Source organism: Sander vitreus, chromosome 20, assembly GCF_031162955.1.
Source record: "Sander vitreus isolate 19-12246 chromosome 20, sanVit1, whole genome shotgun sequence".
NCBI classification, from domain to species: domain Eukaryota; kingdom Metazoa; phylum Chordata; class Actinopteri; order Perciformes; family Percidae; genus Sander; species Sander vitreus.
Window position 1 is genome coordinate 15,081,370 of NC_135874.1, and position 24,883 is coordinate 15,106,252.

Genomic DNA, 24,883 nt, shown 5'->3' on the forward strand with positions numbered 1-24,883 from the left:
TCATCTTTAACACCACAGAATCCGTTTGCTACTTAAAACAGCATTTGTAGGATTGTTTGCAAGAAAACCTGTATTTCTTTTTTTGTACCATTCTGCATATCGCCCCAGCTCTACATGCTGTTATAAAGCTTATAATAATGCAACTGGCTTAAGTTGGATAGAAAGCAAGGAAAAATGGTAGAGGAAAATCTCCTCTAGGATTTGCAGACTTTCTTTCGTCTGTCTCCTTCTTTCCACCCCTCTGTCTGTGTTTTCTCTGGAGCCAGCTGTTAGCAGAGACGCCTGATTGGTTACCCTTTAGCAATCTTTCATTGGTTCAGTCTTTTCCTGGGAAATTTCTTGCTTCTTCTCGTCTGTCAGTGTGTCCGCTCAGCTGCTCTCTATCGTTCACAGGACGGATCCCTTCTGACTCATTGCATGTGTGAGAAAGAAAGACAGGAAGAAAGGGATAGAGAGCGCTAATCTCTGAATGGCTGCATGAGTGGGACTATCAAAAGCCAGATGACACGAGGATAGAGGGGTCTCTGTATAATATGGCCTTGGAAGATTACAGCGGGATGTGGTGATTTGTTAAAGCTCAAATACAGATGTGAAGCCGAGTGGGGCGGAGGAGATAACATCAGAGGTTTACGCTTGACCACTTGTACTCTAGTAATCTACTGTAACGTACAGTACAACATCACAGGGGAAACCTCTCTGCCTCTGTCTCACACTGTATGTTCATTATTTATGAAGTATTTCTCATACTGGCATTCGGATTATAATATTGCAAAATGTAACAAAAAACTTAGATAATATATTACAGCATCATTGCAAACATGTTTATCAGAGAACATGGCCTTAAAGTAGGTTTCTGGAAACTAACTGCTCAACTCTTTAATTAAACCATCCCATTGTCATGGCTTCCCGTTTAGCTGTCAGATATTCTTGTTCTTGCCCCTCTCTCGTCCTCCATGCATGGCCTACATATTCTTCTTCTTCATGCAGGATACAAAGAAAAATACAAGTCTGCAGCATGATATGATTCTACACTGACTGGGAAATCACATCATTGTATCAAATATGGGCGGACTTTTCCTACTCTCATTTCGTACGCTCTGTGTATCCTATAAAGTCTTTTCCTCCAAAAGGAAGCAGTGTTTCCCTTTAAGGATCAGGATTAGTGACAGGACTGGAGAGCGCTGAGGAAGGTGGAGTGAGGCAGAGGAGAAGGAGAGGTGGGGGAGGGGTGTGCATAGAAGTGGGGGTTGCTATCCATATTGTACTGTATGTGTCCATGACAATTAGCCTGGGGGCCAATTGGCATGTACAGAGATATGTAATGAATAAGTGATGTCGCTATGGGGGTCAACATGCTGATTTCACTCTGGGAGGCTTTTCTGCTGATCACCACCAAATGATCTCCTTAAATTAGGAAAATGATTCCTAATCAAGCTTTCATCAAATAATCCTTAAGTCTCATTTGATATATTGATACTGCACAAACTGAAACCAATATTGTGACTAGATGCACTGTAGCGTTGTCTGTTCTGGCTGATTATAATGAACACATTCATCTACTTGCTTAATAATGATTTCCGTGTCAACCCCTTTTATTGGAGATTAAATATTTTAGGAAAGCAATGGTGAAATAACCGAAAAAGAGGCTTTATGTACCTGATGAAAGTGTGCAGGGTTTTTGGTTCTTTGACTCTTTATGATCTGACACACTTGTCAATAAGACCTTCTGAAGTCTAAGAGCTTTGTAGTCAGTGTTAGCTGCTAGAAACGTAGTCTCGCTTTGCCAGACCTTCCTTCACAGCACTGCGGAGGAGGGTCTGGTTGGTCCACATAGCATTCCGGGGTAGGAGAAAAACATGCTGTGGTTTATTGGCATTTCTTTAAACCAATCACAATCGTCATGGGCGGCGCTAAGTGCTGGATGGAGCAACAGTGCCTCTGCAAAATAACCTCGGGAAGGAACTTGTTCTGGTGGAACGTGTACGTTCAAAAGTTGTTTTAGTCGTGCAACAGAAAACTCAGATTGGACAGATAGTCTAGCTAACTGTCTGGATTTACCGGCAGAGATCTGAGAAAAGGTTAAACATAGTCCTCACAAATCGACCAGAGTTTAAAATTCCAACACAAAGAAAGCGGAAGGTAATGGACATCCAGCTGAAAAGAGTGACATCTGTGCGGAATTTCCGGCGACACCGGAGCTATCCCGGAAGTGGAACGTCTTGGATATAGACTACTAGAAACGCAACAACAGTATTGTCACATTATCAATATTGAGGAATTGAGATGATGTAATTACACTAGGAATGAGCTTTTGTATGACAGATATTCATTATGAACCAACTCAATCAGACATTACACAATTGAAGGGCAATATTAAGAACATATATGGGGAAATGTGTTCAGTCTCGAACACAAGGAAATAGGCTACATTTTGAAATACATATACTCTTTGTTGTAAAGCATATGTGTTACTGTAAAGCTCAACGTGTTCTGTAAAGAAATTTCTGATATGCAGTGCTTTTGCAGTTGTGTTTATGTTTATTTTTGGATCTCAACAGCTGACATAAAGACCATCAGAAAAAACATTTTATTATTGGGATCGGGATTTATTTCCCTGGACTGGACAAAGTTGAGATCTTTTGAATTTTCATTTCCTCTGGTTTGTATTTCATTTTGCTTTTAGCACCCACGTCTATACATTATGTTATTGTCATATTTCCAACCAGTGTCTAAATTGTATCTGTAAACAGTAAAAAAAAAATCTCTTAACCACATCTCTAATAAGCAATAATCGCCACCCTGGGACATGGAGAATCACATGTTTAATGTTCAGTGTGATCACTTGCCCTGCAGCAGTTAAGCATTACCTCTAGTGAGCAGGCAGTGTCCACTTCTCAGAGCTGCACAGAGACTCGTCTGTCGCAGATCGAGCTTGTTAACATTTGCCCGGTCCAACACAAAAATGTCCTGCAGTCCAGCTTGGCACTCAGAGCTACAGACAAGCTAACGATTATTCTGCTTGGCACAGGCGTTACTGTGAGCCCCTTTAAAAAAAAGGATCACTGTGACCCTCATTTAACCAATCCGAAGTGTGTGTGTGTGCGTGTGTGTGTGTGTTGCTCATATTTGATCATTGTTTCATGGTTCATCATTGCCTGAGGAAGACTAGTAGTAGTAGTAGTAGTCACTACTAGATTTTTATTTTTTCCAGTACTCCATGTATTGTAATGTTTTTGGTCATAACCAGATCGATACTGGATTTCCCTCAAAGCCACACATTTTAACCTCATGGTGGCGCTAGAGGAAAAGTCAGGGGATCAGTACGATACATCATCTGGGAACCCTACATATGTACGTTTCATGGCATAATTTCATCCATCCAATAGTTAGAGAGATTTTAGTGTGGACCAAAGTGATAGACTGACTGACCGAAGACCCGCGGCGCTAGCATGGCTAAAGATAAACTCTAGTTTTAACTAATCTGGTCTACAGTCTGGACAAAGTCCCTGCAGTCAACGATAAAGCTGATGACTTCCAAAATGTCTCTCCTGTGCATCAAATTCTGATTAAATGTTGCCGTTAGTCAATTACTTAGTGCATGTTAACGGAAATTTATCATGTATACTCTTCCAGTTAATATGTGTTGTACATGTTGATGTGTATTCACCCGCTACATGTGTCCTCTGAGGTAAAGGGCATCCTAATCAATAGGAGCTGGCCACAGTATGGACCACTGGTAGTTCTTACAGGCTGGGCTTAATACTGGGTGGCTATGGCAACAGTAGGCAGGAGTTGAGGGAGGGGGGGGGTAACAGGAGCAAACCCCAACACCCCCCACACACACACACACACACACACACACACACACACACAAACACACACTCACTAAACAGTGTGTGTGGATGGGGGTAGAAGCTGGTTGAGACGGATATGAGGTAATCTCCCTTGGGTTAACAGTATGACAATAGCACAGAGGTTCATTCTCACACACACACACACACACACACACACACACACACACACACTCATCTGTCAGACAACAGGCTGTTCAATGACTTCATCCCTGCCAGTCTGTCCGTCAGTCATCTCTTTGTTGCTGGATGGATCATAGCGACTGTAGCAGTACAAGAACTCAGACCTGAGGGACGTTTTTAATCTCATTCCATTTTTAACTGGATGTTTTTTGTTTTGTTTGTGCAGCAATTGCTCCTGTTTGAAATTTATGTGGCAGACTCTCATCAGGAGGTTTAACTGCTTTTAATGAGTTATAACTTAAGGTAATGGAGCAGCACAAGAGGGAGTTTGTGTCATAGACAGACCGCTACTGCTGTTGTTTTCCTGTTTACCAAAATGGACATACATCGGCTCCAAGTGCTTCGTTACTGCCTCCCTCAGAGTGTCAGTGACTCAGGGTTGTTTTACAGCCACATCTCTGCCAGGTTTGTACTGACTGTGTGTGTGTGTGTGTGTGTGTGTGTGTGTGTGTGTGTGTGTGTGTGTGTGTGTGTGTGTGTGTGTGTGTGTGTGTGTGTGTGCGTGCAGCAAGAAAACAAAACTGAAAGAAAAGAGAGATGGAAACATTTGTGGTGATTGAAATAGAGTGAGTTGTGATTCAGAGTATGCGCACGTCTGTTAATTTGGTCAATGAGGTTCAATCATTGTGTGTGAAGAAAGTGTTGTGAAATGCCAGCAGCAGGGACGGGGAAAATATTTCCCTGTTGTATTTTAATCAGAGCCAAAATACTAATCTCTAATCTTAATCTGACCACAACAAATGTCGTTTAGACGCAGAATTTAGGTTATTTTGGATTAGTTATTGTGTGCATGGATAATTTTCTTGCCACAAAACTGACATTTAACTCCTTGTTGTATAAGTGTGTATAAGAGTGTCAGAAGTTGTGATCTGTTTTCATGATCCTCTTTTTCCTTTTCTTCCTCCCGCCTGGTCGCATCTTTTCAGTCAAAGCCAGAGATGCTGCCAGAGGGATGCAGCCTACTGTGTGAACACCAAGCAGCTTCTTTATTCTAAACACTCGGCAGCATCACATAGAGCATCTCTGAATAGCAGGGCTCTGTAAGCGCTCCATACATGTTTAATTCACACAAGCATTGAAGACAGCATGGCTTCTGGCTAAAATGGCAGTCTTTCGGGCCAATGCCCTTCTCTCTCTCTCTCGCTCTCGCTCTCTCTCGCTCTCGCTCTCGCTCTCTCTCTCTCTCTCGCTCTCTCTCTCTCTCTCTCTCTCTCTCTCTCTCTTCTGCTGGCAGGATGGATGATATGGAGAAGAGATGGAGAGAGGGGAGGGAGGTTTGGTTGCTGCTGCTGCTGTCCCAAATGAGAAGTGTAGGATCAAACAGCCTTGTTGGCTGTCTTGTTATCATGAGGGAGAGGAAGGGGGGATTACAAATAAAGACAATGAGGTTTTATGTGTACAGTATGTGCAGCTGCTGCTTAAAACTGACCTGAACCTTTCACTATGTGGGACATCAGAACCTGATGGTAGCAGGACCATGACTTTGCTTTACTGAGAGCTGCGATAGTCAGATACAAAAAGAAAATCGCACTATATTTATTTAACATAGATGTTTGAACGAATCATTGTCAATTTCATTTATACAGAGCCAAATCACAATTTTTAAGAGGAGTGTAAAGTATGTATATATCTATAGACTCTTAATGTGGATTAGGAAAAACTACACAAAAAACCTCGCCAGAATTGGCAGACAGGTGTCATTTCTACAACATTTTGGAATCAATGTAATGAAGTTTCTCATTTGTCAGGTATGTAGTTCACTGGATTAGACAAAAAAACAGACATTCCTGTCTATCAACCTCTTTTCAATGGATTTTTCTGAATATTTACTAGATCACGATAATATTAAAAACAAACTGCACACACTGTGATACAGGCTGTTATCCATATCTCCTAATCCTAATCCTGAGTGGACAGAAATCGCAGTAATAGAAATGCAATATGTAGAAACAGAATGACAATATTAAGTAAATGTACACTACATATAGTATTACAGTAAGTAAATATTTAGTGTAATAAGTTAACATGGATGTGGCTGACCATTTTTCAGGTTTTGCGTTGCCTTGTTGAATGAATTGAACTGTTTTTCTGCCAGCACGCCTGTAATCAGAGGCACTAACATGTATTTCTGTATATTGTAATACATGTGTATCACTCAGAAAATGCAGAATATAGGTCATGCATTGTCTGCCACTGTGTTGTGTGTGTGAATTAAAAGTAGCAGCACTGCAAACTGATACATCTATACATCATACACTTTTTGCACACAACTGGGACATTTAGCTAAGAACATAAGCACATTAATGCGTTTTGTATTAATGCCATTAAGACAGTGGTTCGTTCTCTCTCTCTCTCTCTCTCTCTCTCTCTCTCTCTCTCCCTCTCTCCCTTCCATTTTGAGCTTAATTGTAGCGCTTTCTGCAGTATTACACAATACTTTGTGTGTCATTGGGGCAGGTGTTAAGATAAACACACACACCACACAGTTATCACAATTGGGACAACGTGATGGAACAGGGATGTTAAAGCACGGATGACAGTGCATAGATTATGAGTCTCTGAACTACTGTGCCAGTATTTAATAGTCTTGTTAGCGGAACTGTGATGCATTATTGGAGGAGATGGAGATATTTTTATGCTGTTAAAGCTTAGTTTTAAAGTCTCTGAATCCTCACTATTGCGGTCTTAATCATGATTACTATGAAAGCACCACCACATTGAGAGTCTCATGCATATCCATACTTGAATTTGGCCCTGTATGAAAGAAAAATAGGTCTTTGTTGCAGCCTCTGAGTGTTGAAAACCTGCAGTGTGAGATATTGCTGTATTTAGCATGCAAGTAGATTTAGTTTTTTAGGTTGACATTTTTTTTTAAAGAACAAAACTTAAAGGAATAGTTTGCCATTTTGGTAAATGTGCTTATTCGCTTTCTTGAGCGTTAGATGACAATCCATATCACTCTCATATCTGTACCGTAAATATGTAGCAGAAGCCAGCATAGCATAAAGGCTTGGCAACATTCTCACAGTGCTAACATGATGATGATTAGCAGGTATAATGTTTACCATGTTTACCATCTTTAGCGTGTTAGCTCACTAATATCTGCTTTTTAGCAAAGAACAGCTGAGACTGATAGGAATTTTTACCTGATGATGGCTCTAGAGAAAACTTTCACCAGGATCACCAGAGTAATTACAATTCATCCTGAGGGGAAGATTGATGTCTGTACCAAATTTCATGGCAGTCCGTTTTATAGTTGTTTACATAGTTCAGTCTGGACCAAAGTGGTGGATCGACGACACAATCAAACAAACAAAAAACAATGAAACTGAGTAAATGTTAAGAATTTAGTTTTACATGCTTGGCAAAATGGCAGGGGTAACGGGACTTTAATAATAACTCTATATGCCTGTATGTGACTCTTCTTTAGTTTTAATTATTGTGTTCCATATACCGTTGTTTATTAGCATGTTTACATCTCATTACTGCAACCCTTGAAATCTGGCATCTATCACTTTTCTCACTGTTTCTTCCAAACAAGCCAACTGTGCTTAGTTTGCTCACTTACAAATGACCCGGCCTCACACTGTTTCTCAGCAATAAAGTTGGCTTGTGCTGTTTTTAGTTCCCGCAGGCTTCCTTCCCTCCGTGTGCCTGTGAACAGTACTTTCCCCATGGAGCAGATTAGAGGTCTTGTACTAGAGTTAAGTCTTGGTTAATTTAGATTTAAGACTGCAGTGAGGTAATGATCAGCCTGCCAGGCTTTGTCTCTAATCCAGGCAGTCAGACAGACCTCTTCCCTCAGTCAGCTGGACCCCAGCACCCACGCACACATGCATCCATACGGTAAATGTACACACCCCACCTATACTATACACAGGTGACGGCTTTGCCCTAAAAAGCCCGGTGAACCCTGGAGGCTATAATCCTCATGGTGACGGAATAATAACAGATAACTAACCAAATCCATACACAGCAATCAATCTGTGTGTGTTTGTGTGTGTGTGGAGGAGGGGGGTATTGCTATCTTTATGAGGACCAATTTATATTTTAAACGATCGTAATGAGGACATTTGTGCATTGTGAGGACGTTTTCATCAGAGGTCTATTTGAATGTTGAAAGTTGGATTTAAGTTTAAGTTAGGGTTAGGTTAATTGTGATGAGAGAGAGAGAGAGAGAGAGAGAGAGAGAGAGAGAGAGAGAGAGAGAGACTGTTATATTGCCCTAAGCTGGCCCTTTAATAAAAAATATCAGTTATTTTGGGTGTACGTACGGTATGGGTACCATAATATACTGTTTGTGGGTGGATAATTATGTATTTCTGTTCCTGTTTTGTTTTTTTTAAAAGATAGGCAGGAGGACATCATAGAGGCCTCAGTCTCAGCAAGCTGAGGCTTTCAGTTGAGGTACAACTTGAGTCTCTGTTTGCCCTTTTCGTTTCACAGTAGTCTGCAAGGTTATTGGACCTGTTTACATCTCCCCTTGTGTCCAGGATAAACCCAAACTGGACGGATAACTTAGAACATGCCTATTATATACTGTTTGTAGTCTCCCTGCTCTACAGACAGACAGATTTCAGATATGGTAGCATATTGCTCTGCTGAGATAAACATTGCCATTGTTTGTTTACCAAACCTCAGATTGAGTTACATAAATCCTCCCTGACACTGACTGCATGTCTCTATTATCTACAGTACCGACCAGGGATGCATAAAACAGTGTAATTATCACTCCTGCTGCACAGGAAGCCTCTCTGGATGCTTCCTCTCTCAGCTGGTTTACAGGACATTATGATTTTTTTAAGCGAGTTAATCGGCATGAAATTAATTGATTAATTGGATATGTGAAGTTGTCACCAGCTGTGCAGATCGACTGCTGCACCTCTATGATGCAGCAAATAAGGGGGTAATTCTTTACTTTGTCTGTACATCTGACAGTTGGGAAATTAATTAGATTTTTCTCTTTGCGTTCATCAAACTTACAGGTCTCCTCTCATTATTTTAGCATCAGTTTTAATTGTATTAGCTAGTTGAGACATGAAAGACAGGCACAAAGGAGGCGATGAAGAAGACGGTTTACAGGGTGTGTGCCAGGACTCCCTGATTCCCCTGATATTTAACAAGACTTATATACAAGGGATGCCTCTAATGGTATATTCTTTAAAGCGAAAATGTTTGTTTCTGTTTTGGTTTTGGGAGGATTTTTTTTTTACATTTTCCTACTCTGATCCAGTGCCAAAGGAACTCAGGAAAGCGGTGGTTGGTGTTGGTGGTTCAACACGTATAGACGTTTGCTGACGGCACACTTCTCTACAGCTTTGGTAGGCGTTGGTAGTGTTTTTAACATTTAGTTTTCATCACGTTAACAAAGGCCCGACAAATCTAAACTGCTGTCATGAGCTGGCCGTGCAGGGACGTGTTGAATGACTCATCATTTTTCGGGTCTGTTCGGGTGCCTTCCACTGTGAGCCAGCAGGATGAAACAATTACCCCAGCAACAAAAGCTAATTGCCATGATAACAGCAGCTCTGCCCTCGGGTGCTATACCCAGAGAGAACGCCACATACACCCCAACATCCCCAACCCACTCTCTCAGTATGCCGAGGACACACTTCCCCAGCCTAAATACGTCCAGTGATTTAATCATGAAGCTGACAAATCTCACAGAACCATGAAACTACTGTTCCTAAATATGTGCACTCAACCCATCATGTATACAGGTTCAGGCATAATTTCTTCCAGCACCGAGATGTCTGCTAATGGACTGAAAACACACAACCGTGTGTGTGTGTGTGTGTGTGTGTGTGTGTGTGTGTGTGTGTGTGTGTGTGTGTGTGTGTGTGTGTGTGTGTGTGTGTGTGTGTGTGTGTGTGTGTAGGATTTGTGTGAAGGAGCGGGGGTGAGTGAGGACACATATGTCTTACCATGTGTGCATGGAAGTGCTTTGCTTAATTCAAAAGCCTGGGAATGTGGCCTCCTTTTCACCACTCGCCTATGAGGCTTATTTGACATGGGGAAGCGCTCAGTGTGGCAGAAGCCTTCATATCCTCTCTGCTCTTGTTTTTCTCTCTGTCGTCTTTTCATCTCTTTCTCTTTCTGTACTCGTTTTTTCTTCTCAACCCTCTCAGGCTTCCTTTTGAGGTGACAATTATTCAGCTGAGAAATCTGCTTAGTCCAGCAAAACTAAGGTGGAATGCTCAGACAGGAGCTGTTGACCAAATCAGGTCAAGAGGATATTTATTCAGAACTAGACTAGTACTTTAATTTTAGAATACATGTGTTTTCTCCAGTACAATACAAATATATTGTCAGCTAATAGCTTTTTTTATATATTTGTGCTCTCATTAGCCTGTCAGTGTGGTGTAAGAAACATACAGTATTTCTTTTTTTATTCATGAGCTGGTGGTGGAGAAGTGCTAATGCATTTTTAAAGATGTAGTCTATAGAATACACAAGAGGGAAAATACCAGCAGGCCTAAACCTTCAGAGGATTGGAGTGGCCTGAAGAGAGAAATTATCAGCTGTGGTTCATCCAAGCTCTCTACACCTGAGTGAAACAACTTAATCAATATTTTTTATATTAACAGTAGTTCACATGACTATGTATGTGTAGATGTCACATCTAGTGATGAACCTTTAGTAAGTGCATGTGGCCTTGACAAAACGTTGGTATTTCACGAATTGGGGAATGGTCTGTGAGAGCCATATGGCGGTAATCCCAGCCCACTTTTTTCCAGCATTTCGAGTGCAGCCCCTTCAAATGTATCACTGATAAAGGTGTCTTCTTTGTAATTCATATATTCTAAACAAATGTTTTGTTGTCCTTTTAAGTTGGCCTTCAGTTCTTCCTGTTATGTACATTCCTGCTCTAAACATCAGTTTGATTCATCATGTTATTTTAATGTCACTGATTGTGATTTTCAGCAAGAGCTGACCTTTTTCAGATTATTGCCTGCGATCCCTTCTGCTCTACTATCTCTGTCTTCTCTCTACTCAGTCACCCTTTTTACGCCTGAAAATCAGTCAAGTATCAAGCGTTTGAGCTAAATCGGCCTTGATATGGATTTTCTTTTTCCTTTAGTCGGTCGGAGCAGCTGTGATGTTAAGCAGCTATCATGTGCCCTATTGTGCTTTGTCTCCTATTTGTCGTGTGACCTAGAGAGAGTCCGCCACCCTCAGTAACTCGACGCACAGAAGCATTTAGCACACTGTCATAAGTGGTGAGGAATTAGCGGAGCTGCTCTGTGAAGATCTAGCTTAGCGCTTTAGTTAATGCAACCAAAAGAACTAATGGAGAGCAATTATCTCAGCCACATACACCCCACTCTACATCCCATGATGTGTTGATTGAGAAACATACTGTATGCAAAGGAGAAATAGACGAGACGCCCGTTTTATTTCTGACTGCTTGCAGAGAACTAAAAACCCTCAGCTTCAAGCTGGATGCACTCCATCCCTCTGGCCCAAACTGCTCCAGAAATAGGGCCTGTTTTTGTAAGAAGATCCAACACATAGAGGCAGCCACCTCCCTCCTCCCCTCCCTGTCTTTTCCCAGTGAGCCTCTGGTGGTCCGTCGGGTCTCTGAAGTGGAGAGAAGTGTCACTTATGTGATTAGAGAGTCTGTTAAACTTATTTAGAGATGTAGGAAACATGATGTCTGTAGTTATTGCGTATGGTTTTGCATTCAGAATGGGAGGTTCTCCTTAAATGTCGAGGCAGTGAACCTTTTAGATTGCTATATACAGCCCGCCTTCTTAGTGATAATGATTATTTGGTTTACTTGTTTTTCTTAATCTTGATATATAGGATGACATTTGCATAAGTTTAAGGATGAATATTTGCATCTGTGTCAGGGCTGTCAAGCAGGATTTTTGATTTTATCCGGAGTGAATTGTTGAGATCAGATTCTGTGCTATATTTGAATGTATTTGAGGAACTTTGTGTTTATATCGGCTTGTGTAAAAGACAAATGTTTCCTGTTTGATTTTGAAGTTCCTGTTTGACCTGGATGGAGGATATGTATTGTATAACCATCAGCATCTACATCTAGTCTCACTGTTGTCTTACTGACTTACTGCATTTAACAGTCTACAAAATGTCTCTGTGCTTGAGTCATTGTCATGAATAAATTGTGTTGTGATAGCTTTGATAAGAGAATGCTGCTGGTTAACTCGACAACAGTTGTGCAGTGGGGAATGATGGATGTTTGACAGAGGGAGGTTGGTTTTAATCGTGGGAGTTGTTCCATCTGTCAAGTGAGCTTTAAAGGCTTCTCCCTGAGGAACGACATGACGTTTGCTGTGCAGTTTATTCTCAGACTTTCTGATATTGCTGCATGGAAATAAACGTCTTTATGTCAGTCATCAAACAGATTATTTAACTCTAAGATTGTTATGATGAAAAGAATTTTAGATAAAAGGAAAAAATGGAAATGAAAGCACGTTGATATCGAGCCTTTGAACTGTTAAATTATTTTGAGAGCATGTAACGTGTTTTATCCTGAATTACTTACTTACTGTACATTTTAGTGGAATTCATGAAAAATACACTTTATTATTTATAGAGTAAATATATCAGGTATGCAGGGTTTGCGTAAAGCCAATAGAAACACCGCTATGTCATCACTTCTGAGTTATTTGAAGCCATCCAGATGACCGCAAGGGAACTGGAGAGCAGGTGATTGCAACCATGTGTTAGAGTAGTCCGTGGGGGGGGGGTGTCACGGTGTCTTCCTCCTGCAGAGCAGCAGCTCGAAGGAAACGTCAGAGGAGCAGGGGGGGGTCACATGTTGACATTTGAATGTAACTCCCGTCCTCTGGGCCTTGGAAACAAGTCCCAGCCCCTGATAATTGCTGCAAAAAAACCTCAACCGCTTTAAACCTCATATCTCCTTCCTCATTTTATTATTTATACCATTTTTATTGTTAATGTACTAAATTGCTTGGGGTAGAACATTACACGGTATAATCCCATTCACTTCTGGCTCTCTATTCAGTAGTCAAGGTAATAGAACAATTAATCAACAATTTGGTTCTTGTCACCATTTCTGGCTTTTTTCATCCCCTCATAACTTATACAGTGTTGTGCTGCTGAGAAACCTCTCTAACGGGGTCAGGCATATCTCCAGTGTATCATTCCAAAGTCTCAAATGTTTTTGTTTAGTCAAATTCGATGTAACAATGGTTTTAAGATTTGACTACAAGGCACAGTCTTGTGCACTCCATACCTTTGCCTTATTGAAAATATATCAAATAACGAGAAAACTGTAAAAGGTCACATGAAATTGTAAATTTTAAAGCTGCAACAATTAGTCAATTTATCAATCGAAGGGAAATAAAGCTATTACATTAGCTATATGCACATTAGATATATGTAGTAAATTAAATATCTTGGGTTTTTCAAGTGTTGGTCGCCGGACAAATTAAGAAATGTGATGTGTGTTTTTCTCTACTTTCTAGCATTTCATAGATCAAACGATTCATTGGTGAATCAAGAAAATAATCTACAGATAATGAAAGTAATTTGCAGCCCTGGTAAATTTCAAGTTCCACACTTGTATATACTTTTCCCACCTGATAGCATTTCCTTTTGCTTCTGCAGTGACTGAATTTTGTCATGTCATTTTGTATAAACTATTGCAGAGATTAAGGCTCTGGAATACCTTGACAGTCAGTGAGCACATCAACAATGTTCTTTAGCTTGCTTTTCTTGGCCCTCACACCTTCATACCGCTAATGTGAATCTGAGACTGCTGGAGAGTCGGTCCCTGAGGTGTTGAAAGTGAAAACTAGAGAAGTGTTTTGTCACTAATGGCGCTTTTCCATTACATGGTACCTGCTCGACTCGCCTCGACTCTACTCGCCTTTTTTGGTTTTCCATTACGAAAAAAAGTCCCTGGTCCCTGCTAACAGGTACTTTTTTTAGTACCACCTCCGTCGAGGTTCCAAGCAAGCTGAGCCGATACCAAAAGGTGACGTGAAAGCGACAGACGGGGGTGTCCTGAACAAACTCGCCATTTTTAAATAGCTCAGCCAGCTGTGTTTTTTTTTTTCTGCCTCCAGCTTCATTTGAAACAAAATGTGTCTTCTGGCTGTGGCAACAACAACACACCTTAGACGTTCTGTGTGTGTGTCGCGTTAGGTCACGGCAGTTTACTGCAGCGCCACTTGTTTTACAGTTCTGTGGAGGCTCCAGGCAGAGCTTTCACCATAGCCTACGTACACACACATGCCGGCTCGACGCACAAGTATAAACATCAGGCCACTTACATAGGCTACGGCAAAAGCTCTGCGTGGAGCCTCCGCAGAACTGTAAAACAAGCTCAAGTGGCCTGATGTTTATACTTGTGCGCTGGTGTGTGTGTCGAGCCAGCATATAAGACGACCAGCCACGCTGAGGCGGTACTAAAATCTGCAATGGAAAACGGACGCACAGTGTGTAGAGTCGAGGCGAGGCGAGTCGAGTCGAGGCGAGTCGAGCAGGTACCATGTAATGGAAAAACGCCATTAGACACAGGCTCTATGAGTTTACCTCACCTCTATTGGTCCACATCACCTCTCCACCTGCTGTTGTGTTTCCACCTTCAGGCACGTATGGTGCTATAAGGTCACAACAGAAGTCACACATAACACACATGGCTCTTTATTTTATAAACTCAAGATGTGATTTGTGATTTGTCTAAGCCACATAAGTCAATGGCCACGTGTCTTTTTAGTGAATGAATTCGCTTTCAGCTCCGTGCTTGTGAACATGATTATTTTATGCGTCCTCAAGCTGCGTGCTTCTGTGCAACTTTTCATTTGCTTTTTACCAAATGAGTCTCCAGCTGGCGATACACTTGCTGATCAAACACGCGCGTTTTGAACACACTGTATTATTACCCAACACATCACGCACACCAAGTGATGCCATTTCTTGGGCGAACATTTCTTCACATTCTGTAATGGTGCCACCACCGCCACAACACAGTAAAGGCCAGGAGGGAAAGGGGAATTTTCCAGGGTTTGGTTTTAGGTTGAGGTTTTGTGTATAGCTTTTAAAAATGGCAACCCACCCTCCCCTCAGCACACACAAACTGTCAGATATGTACAGTGGCAGTGTGTTATTTCCAATGTGGTAACTGCAGAAAGGTGTGGCTCCCCACTGACCCCTCAGCTAACCAGATGATTACAGTAACTAAGTTTCATTGGTTTCACTTGACCACCATCATATTTACGCTATTCAGGTCAACAGTAACAGTATGAGAATTAACAGTGCAGTGAAGCATCTCTATAATCTAATATTATTTACTACTGAATATTGAGAACTGAATCCTGCCCACATTCCAGTTGTTTTCTGTTCTTTCATTGCTTCAACTTATTTTAGAAATTGGACAAAGAATCCAAATAACAAGTTTCAGCTTTTTTTGAGAGACCGTCAAAAGAACCGTCTATGGGGAAATAAATTAACTGGATCTCTGTATGTCTCTCCACAGTCAACAGAACAATGTTCCAATAATTAACTGGACTCTTCTTATGTCCTCTCTCTCTTCCATCAGTGAACAGAGTATCTGCCAGGCGCGGGCCTCAGTTATGGTCTACGACGATGCCAGTAAGAAGTGGGTGCCCATCAAGCCTGGGCAGCAGGGCTTCAGCCGCATCAACATCTACCACAACACTGCCAACAACACCTTCAGAGTGGTGGGCGTCAAACTGCAGGACCAGCAGGTGAGAGAGGCAGAAAAATAATCAACATCACATGAGAGGACATTTCTGATTCATTGACTTTGGAGCTCCATTAAATTTAGGTTTAATTACATTAAACAATGGCTGGTGTAAGGCGTCCGTATTTGTTGTTTTCATGCACTTCCATATTAGCAAGTGCCAAGTTAGATATATACGGATCTTTCAGAAAGATTGTTCGTATTTACTACCTGGAAGTTGAAAACTCTTAATCATGATAACTCTGATATGACAGAAATTCGTCATTAGCAATAGCAAAAAGTGTGAGAGTTTTCACAAGTTTTTTCATTTGAGAAACATTAACCAATGTGCCCTTATTCAAAATACATCTTTTGAGGTTGTATTACAATTCATGCCTTTTTAGGAATTTGTCAGTGCCAAAATTTGTTTCTTCAAAAGTTTTGTTTCTCTAGGGTGCCTGGGGAGCTCACGTGGGCCCCATGTACAGAGGCTTAGTCCTTGCCGCGGTGACTGCGGGTTCTATAACCACCTGCGACCCTTTGCTGCATGTCATTCCCCCGGCCTCTCCCCCTTTCCTTTCCTATGTAATGAAGGTCTAAAATGCCCAAACAAATTATAAAAAAAAGTTGGCAATTGCTGCAAAAGACAACCTCCTGTATCTGCATTCTCATTTTATTATTTCTGCCATTTTTTTTTAAATGTAATTGTAAAAATGGATACATAATACTGTTTTGAACAGTATTACAGTATTACAACATTATTACAGTATTTATCCTCATTAAACATTTGAGGATACATTTGAGGTACATTTGGTAGGTTGGACAGTCATAGAGTGGAGTGGAGCAAAGGGGACACTGGTAATACATCTCCAAACAGCTGGTAAAATGTGTGGGAGACTATTGGTAAGAATCTACTTCCACTCCGTCAACACCAACTGTTGAAGTACATTGAGTGAAATACCTGCTCAGTTGTCAACAACATGTCTTCCCTTACGAGTGACCAGCCAGTTGCACATTATCAAATCTACATTTAAATTCACAGCTTAATTTTCCTTCCCCTTTTGAAGGTTGTGATCAACTACTCCATAGTGAAGGGCCTGAAATACAATCAGGCGACCCCGACCTTCCATCAGTGGCGTGACGCCCGCCAGGTTTATGGGCTGAACTTTGCCAGTAAGGAAGAGGCCACCACCTTCTCCAACGCCATGCTGTTCGCCCTCAACATCCTCAGCTCACCTGACAATGGAGGTAAGGAGTCATGATATATGGTTTAAATGAATCGTTTCGGTATTTTAATGCACACTTTTGACCACTATTTAATATATCCCATTATACAGTTACTTTTTTTATTACGAGGTCCACATTCGTATTTGACTTCCTGGCAGGCAGTGAGGTCTTTCCGAGAAATTTTCAAATGAAACGTCTCATCTCAGTAGAGCAGTGAGAGATTGAAGTTTTTGAATGCTAAACTGTTGTTGGAAACCTGCTAATGGAACGTTTTGGTTCAAATTACGACTGCCTGACTTAAACCGTCATCTGTGAACAGTTTAAATCTATTTTTGCTCTCCAAAGAATGTCAGGTGACCACAATGAAATAATCCACATACTTTTGAATGTTTTCAGTTTGTTTTGACTGGCATTGTATACAGACAGCATGTTGAGAAGACAATATTTTAGCAATACATTTAAATACCTTTAAAATGGCACAATAATCTTAATTATTGATATATGTGTATATGTATGTGTGTGTGTGTGTGTGTGTTTATTTATATATATATATATATATATATATATATATATATATATATATATATATATATATATATATATATATATATGTGTGTATGTATGTGTGTGTGTGTCCATGTTCAATCAATACACTGCAATGTTCAAACCCTATGAAGTAGAACTTCTTAACTAAGCTGTACTACCCTCTGCTGGTTATTACCATGTACTGCAACGACCCTGTGCACACTCAACCAAACAATAACAACACTATCAGGGGCTGGTTGGTTGCTGACACAAATGTGTCCTCATTTAAAGATAATTTTTTTTGTTTTTTTTTCATTTTCATTGCAACGCATTTATTCTCAGTGATTTTCAAAATGAAACATGAGTACAAAATGCAGCATAATTAGAGACATATAGTTAAATTAGCAGACTTGTAGTTGTTTAGGGCTTTTATACATGGACAGTAAATAAATTCAGTTGGAACCCTGAACTGTATTTGAAGCCAGACTCACGCCTACACTTGGTTTACTGAATAGCATCTGACTAGCTCTGGTTACGAGCTAGGCTACTTATAGTGTGTGTGTGTGTGTGTGTGTGTGTGTGTGTGTGTGTGTGTGTGTGTGTGTGAAGACATTGAGAGAGAATATCTGTGTTTAACTGCGGTGTCATACCATCCCATCCTTGTGACTATCCTATTGGTGGCTAAAATATCCCATATGGAGCCTCAATGTCGTACCCTACCGTGCTCACATGGTAGCCCTCCTATTTTTTTGGGTGCATTTGGATGTGGGATTATAGGCCTCGTCATGCAGGGCAAAATTATTGACTTAAGTTTCTTGCTGAAAAAAGTAGCATAGTTACATAGAAGGTATCGTATAGTACTGAGTAGGCTGTGGAAAAATCATGTTGACTCCAGAGATTTCACCTGGTGTCCTCAGAAGGTTTTCTTCAGCCATCATCATCCTCCGTAAGTATCGTGCTGTAGAGAAATATGTCCACGAGCCATGCATGTTTTCCATGGTAATAGAAGTTGAGCATCAGCTATTTTCTCACCATGAAGAAGAGATTTTTGTTTGTGTGTACATTGTGTAGCTTACAGCGGTGTAAAGTAGCTAAGTACATTTACTTAAGTGCAATTTTGAGGCACATGTATTTTCCTTGGGTATTTCCATTTTATGCTACTTACTTCATCTCAGCTAAAATTAGTATACTTTTTACTCCTCTACATTTATCTGACGAATAATTGAATTTTCTTTGATCACATTAAGACAACTCACACATACATACACTTGTCTCCTGAGCTCCCATAAAATGCTTTTAAAATGCAAGTCTGATCAGGCCCTATCTTCCTATGGGTTTCCTGTTCTTCCTGTCCCATAGCAACAGCCAGTGCCATATACCATACACCACATCAGCAGTAGAAACACACATATGCATGGATACATGCACAACACACAACACGGGGTGATCATTATCTCCTTCACATCTATATCAGCACAAAGGTTGTGAAGTGTTAATTGAGTACATCCCTGAAGTCTCACCTACAGAAAAACAGACTGTTGTTGACGGATGGACCAGAGAGTCGGCAGGTGCGTGCAGCACATAATGTTTTTGCTGTATTTGTATTTCTGTTCTTGAATCATTTCTTGGAGGTTTCTGTTCCTGCAACAAATATTTTTGTAGGTGCAAAAACAATGTCATGCTGATACCTAAACAAACAGCCTGTATTTACAAGGCCTGCTTGCCTGCAGCAAGGTGCCAGAGAGCACTTATATCAACTCCCTTGTAGCTTTAATTGTGGTCTGAAAGCTCATTCAAGATCAGGATTGCTATTCTAAAATTGCGTAACTAAGACTGATCAAAGCAAACCATTAATAATTCAGTGTACCATCTTGTTGCAGAGAGGAGTTTCTTTGCTTTTTAACCATCTGAATATTTGCTGAATTTAATGTTCATCTTTGCCAGCAGAGCACATAATTACCATGAGCTAACAAGCAGAGTTCAAGGGAGTGTCAAGGAGTGAGGGAAACAAGACATCTTCCAGGCGTCACTTCTTTTTTTTCTGTGCTTCTCATTATAGTAGCACAACAAAAGAAAACCACTAACCAGTTTAGCTGTGGCAGAATGAATGGAGGTGATACCTGCATTTAGCACGTTTAGTTTGTTACTGCCTGAGGACAATATTTTGTACTGTCTTGTTATTAGCTTGTCAGTTGCCTGTAAAGCACCTTTAATCACACTAACCTGCATTAAAAAGTGCCATTAAATAAAGTGTGGTTGGTTGATTGATTGATCTTATTGATTGAAGTTTGATAGTAAAGATAATAAATTTAAAAGGTTGGAGGTCACACTTTAGCCCAAAACCTTTATAATACATGAATGGAAAGCTCTTGTAGTGCTCTATCTGACAGTCAAAAGAAATTTGAAATGAATCCAAAAATACAACAGTCAAATGAAAAGTGTACATTACATTTGGTACAAAAAGAGTCCAACAATTCCATTTAAACCCTCGCTGTGTTCCACATTGTGCTTTTCAAACTGCAGTTCGAAGCACCAGCTTTGCCTCATATTGACTGCCCCCGTCACCCCGCCCGCCACCCCCCCCATGCTCCAGACACAGCGAACGGAAATATCACTTGTGGGTGTTCTTGATGTCAGGGCTGGCGTTGAAGTTTAATGACTGGTATTCTGGTGATATGTGATAAGTGCTCTCCCTGATGCTCCCCATTAATAGCCCGATGGGGGGGGGGGTGTCAACAAGCAAAGTGATAAACTGATATGGTCATGCAGCTGATAAAATGGTACTGTCTTTAAACAATGTTGGCATAGTGACCTAAAAGCTGATAAGTTATCTTTTGTTGACACAATTGTATTGCTAGCCAATCCCATGTGTTTTTGTTCCCTATATGTGTTTGGTTTCATATGTGCATGATATTTCTCTGTGATATTTCTGTCTATTCCACTCTCTTAGACTCTTCCCTGCTGTGGTTTACAGTTGAAATTCCTGTGGCTGGCAACATATTGAGCAAATTACATTATAAACAGCTTGTTAGCTCTCCGGGGCAAAGTCACAGTTTCTCACATGAGGCCTGCTGTGGTCTGTTTATTCAGTAAACACAGCTTCTCTTCCTGCTCTCCCTACTAGGATTATTTTATTTAAAATTATTGTAATTTTGAGGGCTTACAGATGGAAATGCATCTCATAATTACCTGAGTGATCTCACACATATTATATACAAAGTCTGAAAGATGTTACACATGTGTTTAGATCTGTTCGGAATCCTTTGGTGAAAACAACCCAGAAAGAGAGGCACAGGACAACTACACATTTCAACAGGATAGGACAGAGTGACTATAATAGAGAAAAATAGAAACAAAATGTGGAGTGAAAAAACAAAGCTACCAATGCACTTTCATGCTGTGAAATACTGTATGTAACAAACAAAAGTTGCATAATAGGGAGAAGAGAAAGAAAGACCAGGAAGAAGCCAGGGGGAGGGGGAAAGAGTAAATACAAAAAGTTTAGACAGAGGAAAAAAAGAGAAGAAATGAAGAGAAGGAGGGAAGAAAGTTTAAAGGGAAAGAAGGTTGAGGTGTGAGGGTACCAGGTCTCGGCTGGGTGTTAATCACGCACCATCGAAACCTGGGGAGCTGGACCAGCCTACATTTGCCATTTTTGCTCAATAAATTACCTGAAGATTAATGATTATCTAAGTTGTTATGAATACATCTTCTGTCAATTGACAGAATAGTTTCAGCACTAAAATTCTTTAAAAGTAAAGAAAGTTTGCACATAACGGAGAGCTGTGGACAAGAAGCCTAACTTAATTAGGAATACCAATGATGGCTGATGTGTGGATCGACGGCTTTTTGCTTTAATGTGGTTAATTCTTTTTCTCCCCCTTTTGTGTCTTTCAGGTCCAATCGTCCAGCGCCAAAATGGGCCTTCCTCAGAGGAAAGCGAGGCACAGAGGAGGTAAGGTTTCTAACCGCTGTATACAAGAGCATAAATGAAGCTGTCTTTGCACAGAAAAGCAAATATTTATACATATAATATTACAATTCTGAGCATATAGAAGAAGACGTTTTAGATGGAAACACAAAACAAAGCGTCATAGTCCTCTTTGCAGCTAATTCTGTGGAACTATGATCCCTAGAAAACCCTTTTAAGATCTTAATTTAAGGACAGTGACTACACACAACTACAAATCAGGCTTAATCTATTGAAACAGATTGATTGGAAATAACAGTTTATAGAGCAGTGACATGCTTCCACTTCATAGGATGATGGAGCAACATCAGATGCAGGCGCACAAGGAGAGGGAGCGACGAACGTCAGGATCAGGTAAGGTTAAACAAACACACCCACACCCGGCTATATAAACACACACACACACAAAGCTGCTCTGGAGACTGAAATTAATTGAAGGCTGCATATCGTATTCTCCTAGCTACACAAGCGTTTTAGAAAAAACTGTCAACAAAAAGAACCTCAGTGCACACTCCAGCTGTCAACAAACATCCTTGCTGAGGAGCAAATTGATATTTGCTCTGCTTTATGTTTTTTTTTAACGAGAGTAATTATCAGTGTTTAGTCAGGCTTAGCACACTTTTCTTTCCCAAAGCAAACAGGTGGTTTTATCAATACTAAATACCAGAGATTCCAGACCCTGATAAAATAGGTTCCTAGAGGTAAACTGGCTTTCCCAATGTGCTTTGTGTTGGTGGTCCCCGCCTTAGTTTCAACCACTACTCCCCGGTCTGTATGCCCTTATGCTTTTTTATCCATGCACACATATAAATGTTCAAGTCTGCCCCTTAAATACACATTCAGACTTAAACATCCTCCTTTGTTCCTGCTGTCAGTGGCGATATCAGTTACCCCCCTGTCCCTGCAACATGCTCTACTGCCATCTCTTTCTTCCAGCTACTGTTGGGGGGGGAAATGCCATATGCTTTCTGACCATGGCTCAGTCATGTTGCATTCTGCTGCTTGTTCTTTTTATGATATTTTGATTATTTCTTATTTGCTATTGGCTTCTGTTTTTTGGATTGCTCCTGATTTTTCTCATCTTTACTTGCTTGGTTGCTCAGTTGGTTGCTTTTCATTCTTCTCACGTTTTTCTCTTTTCTGTTTTCCTTTGTTTGTTGCCCTCCTCCGTCCTCCTCTTCGTCTGCATCTCCTCCTTCTATCTCTCCTCTCTGTCTTTCTCTCTCTGCCCGTCACAGTCGTTTCCACTCTCCAATATAAAGTGTCCACCCCTCCCACCCACCCAGACACTCCTCCTGAGTACAGACAGTACAGAGCTAGCACACTGCCACCCTCCTACGCCCGCGTGGCCTCCTCCTCTCCTCCCTCCTCCGCCACCTCCTCTCCCTCTCAGGAGAAAGAGGTGGGAGCTGCTAGGGACAGGGCCCAGCTGTCTTCCCAGCTCTCCACCTCACTCGCCTCAGCCTTTTCCCCAGTCCAGGCAGGAGTGACCACCCAGGGCCGACAGGTCCGTCAGATCCCCCTGTCTCCTCCCACAGCAGCCCGCCACCAACACTTTCAACAACAACAGCAGCAACAAGACATCATGCTCCCCCCTAAACACGGCACCTGGTCCGCCTCCCATTTGCAGCACATGTATGCCCAGTTGCCCCCTTCCGCCTCCCCTCCTGTTATGATGGCCATGCCTGTGAAGCAGGGTCAGCCCACCCTCCCGTTGGCTCACCCTCTACCGCCCGTAAGCACTAGGATGAAGCCCCCACCTCTTGACCCAAACACCGTGTCGGGCCATCACCAGTACCCCCAGCACCAGCCCCACCCTTACTCCAACGGCCAGCCAGATGGCTCCTACTCTCCTCATTCTCAGCATCTGCCACTCACCCCACAGTACTGCGAGGCCGTCCCCTTGCCTCCTCTGATAGGTCAGACAGCCCAAGGCCCAGCCACCAGCCACCAGCCCCAGTACCCATCCACCTTCCACCCTCAGCAGCAACTGCATCCGCAACAACAGCAGCAGCAGGTGTACCACCAGCAGGCCCAGCCCCCCACCTCCTCCTCCTCCTCACCCCCCTCTTACACTGCCATGTCTGACGGGGGCTCGCCCAAGAAGACCCCCTCCCCCGTCCCCCATCAGTCCCCCATGGTCAGCAGCAGTAAGTATGAGGAGGAGAGAGGAGAAGGTAGTCTCTAGCAGTAGGGTGTGTGTGTGTGTGTGTGTGTGTGTGTGTGTGTGTGTATTTTCACTCTAGTGAATGCACCTTACCCATAATGCTACACCAGAGCACGAAAAAGGCATGTGTCATATGCACACACAAAAATCTGCACTTAAAGCCCCTACACACCCACAGTCCACCTCCACACAGGCGTTTTCAACTATGTTGTCTGTTTAGATCTGTTGCACCTTATTTTGTCATCAAAGTCACATTATTGTCACATGGTTGCAGGCAGTGACTGTTCTGAAAGTTGTTCTCGATGGTCCATGCAATGAATTTTTCTAATGTTTTGTTTAGCTGCCGCTGCCACTTTCACAAGCAATGCTGCAAACATAGACACTGTGAAAGGATACTATGCAGACTTAAAGGGATATTTCACCGCTGGAAAGATGAATATGTATTTAAATTGGGTCATTTATGTAGTGTAGTGAATTTTTAATTAAATTTTTTTTTTAAATTGATGCCTTCTAGACCGAGAAAAGCCAGAAAATGTGTTTTTGGCTCATGTGGATGAAAGACAACAACTCCCAGAATGCACTTGCTTCGCTTCCCTACGAGGCCACTCCCAAGCCACGCCTACTGGTTACAGAGTGCAGTCAAGTGGGTTTTATTGTCATTTCAACCATATACACTGTATAGTGAAATGAAACGTTTCACCGTGGCGTTACACATTTAAAATATATAAAAACAACATTTTATAAAAACGACATACTAGACATGCTACATTTAGTGCACACACATTATAGACTATACATAAAGTACAATTACTATTCACCGTGAGGTGAAGGTAGAATATAAGAACTTTCTTGAGATTTGCGTCGTCAAACTCCACCAGCGGTGAGCAGTAGTTGGATACAAGCACCGCATTTCTGCACCAGTCCGTGTTAACATGTATGCACAGCCCACCTCCACGAGTCTTACCCTACAGAGCAGCATCTCTATCTGCTCGGAAGGCTAGCAGGCCTGGTAACTGGATAGCGGAGTCAAGTACACTGTTGTTCAGCCATGTTTCCACAAAAACAAAAACACAGCAGTCTCTGAACTTGCGTTGGGAGTTTCTTTGAAGTTGGATGTAGTCCAGTCTGTTGTCTAATGAGCGGACATTTGCAAGCAGGATGGATGGGACAGGTGGCCGGCTAGCGATAGCTTTCCACCTAGCTCGAACTCCTGCCTTCGTTCCACGTTTCCGCTTTCTCGCACACCGCTTTGCCAGACAAACATTTTACATTCTACTGCA

At 41.6% G+C, this 24,883-nt stretch overlaps 1 protein-coding gene across 4 annotated transcripts in view; it reads left to right on the forward strand.

Annotated features, from left to right (window-relative positions):
* The window catches only part of evla (Enah/Vasp-like a), a 37,332-nt gene that overhangs the window by 6,948 nt on the left and 5,501 nt on the right, over nucleotides 1-24,883 (forward strand). For 2 of the 4 annotated variants that reach the window (XM_078276898.1, XM_078276897.1), the window contains exons 2-5: nucleotides 15,571-15,739; nucleotides 16,782-16,962; nucleotides 21,364-21,421; nucleotides 21,729-21,790. In XM_078276898.1, coding sequence (XP_078133024.1) covers nucleotides 15,571-15,739; nucleotides 16,782-16,962; nucleotides 21,364-21,421; nucleotides 21,729-21,790 — 470 coding nt within the window. Of the gene's footprint in view, nucleotides 1-15,570; nucleotides 15,740-16,781; nucleotides 16,963-21,363; nucleotides 21,422-21,728; nucleotides 21,791-21,816; nucleotides 23,587-24,883 lie in introns of those variants that run through there. The other 2 variants (XM_078276899.1, XM_078276896.1) reach the window with 2 other exon arrangements.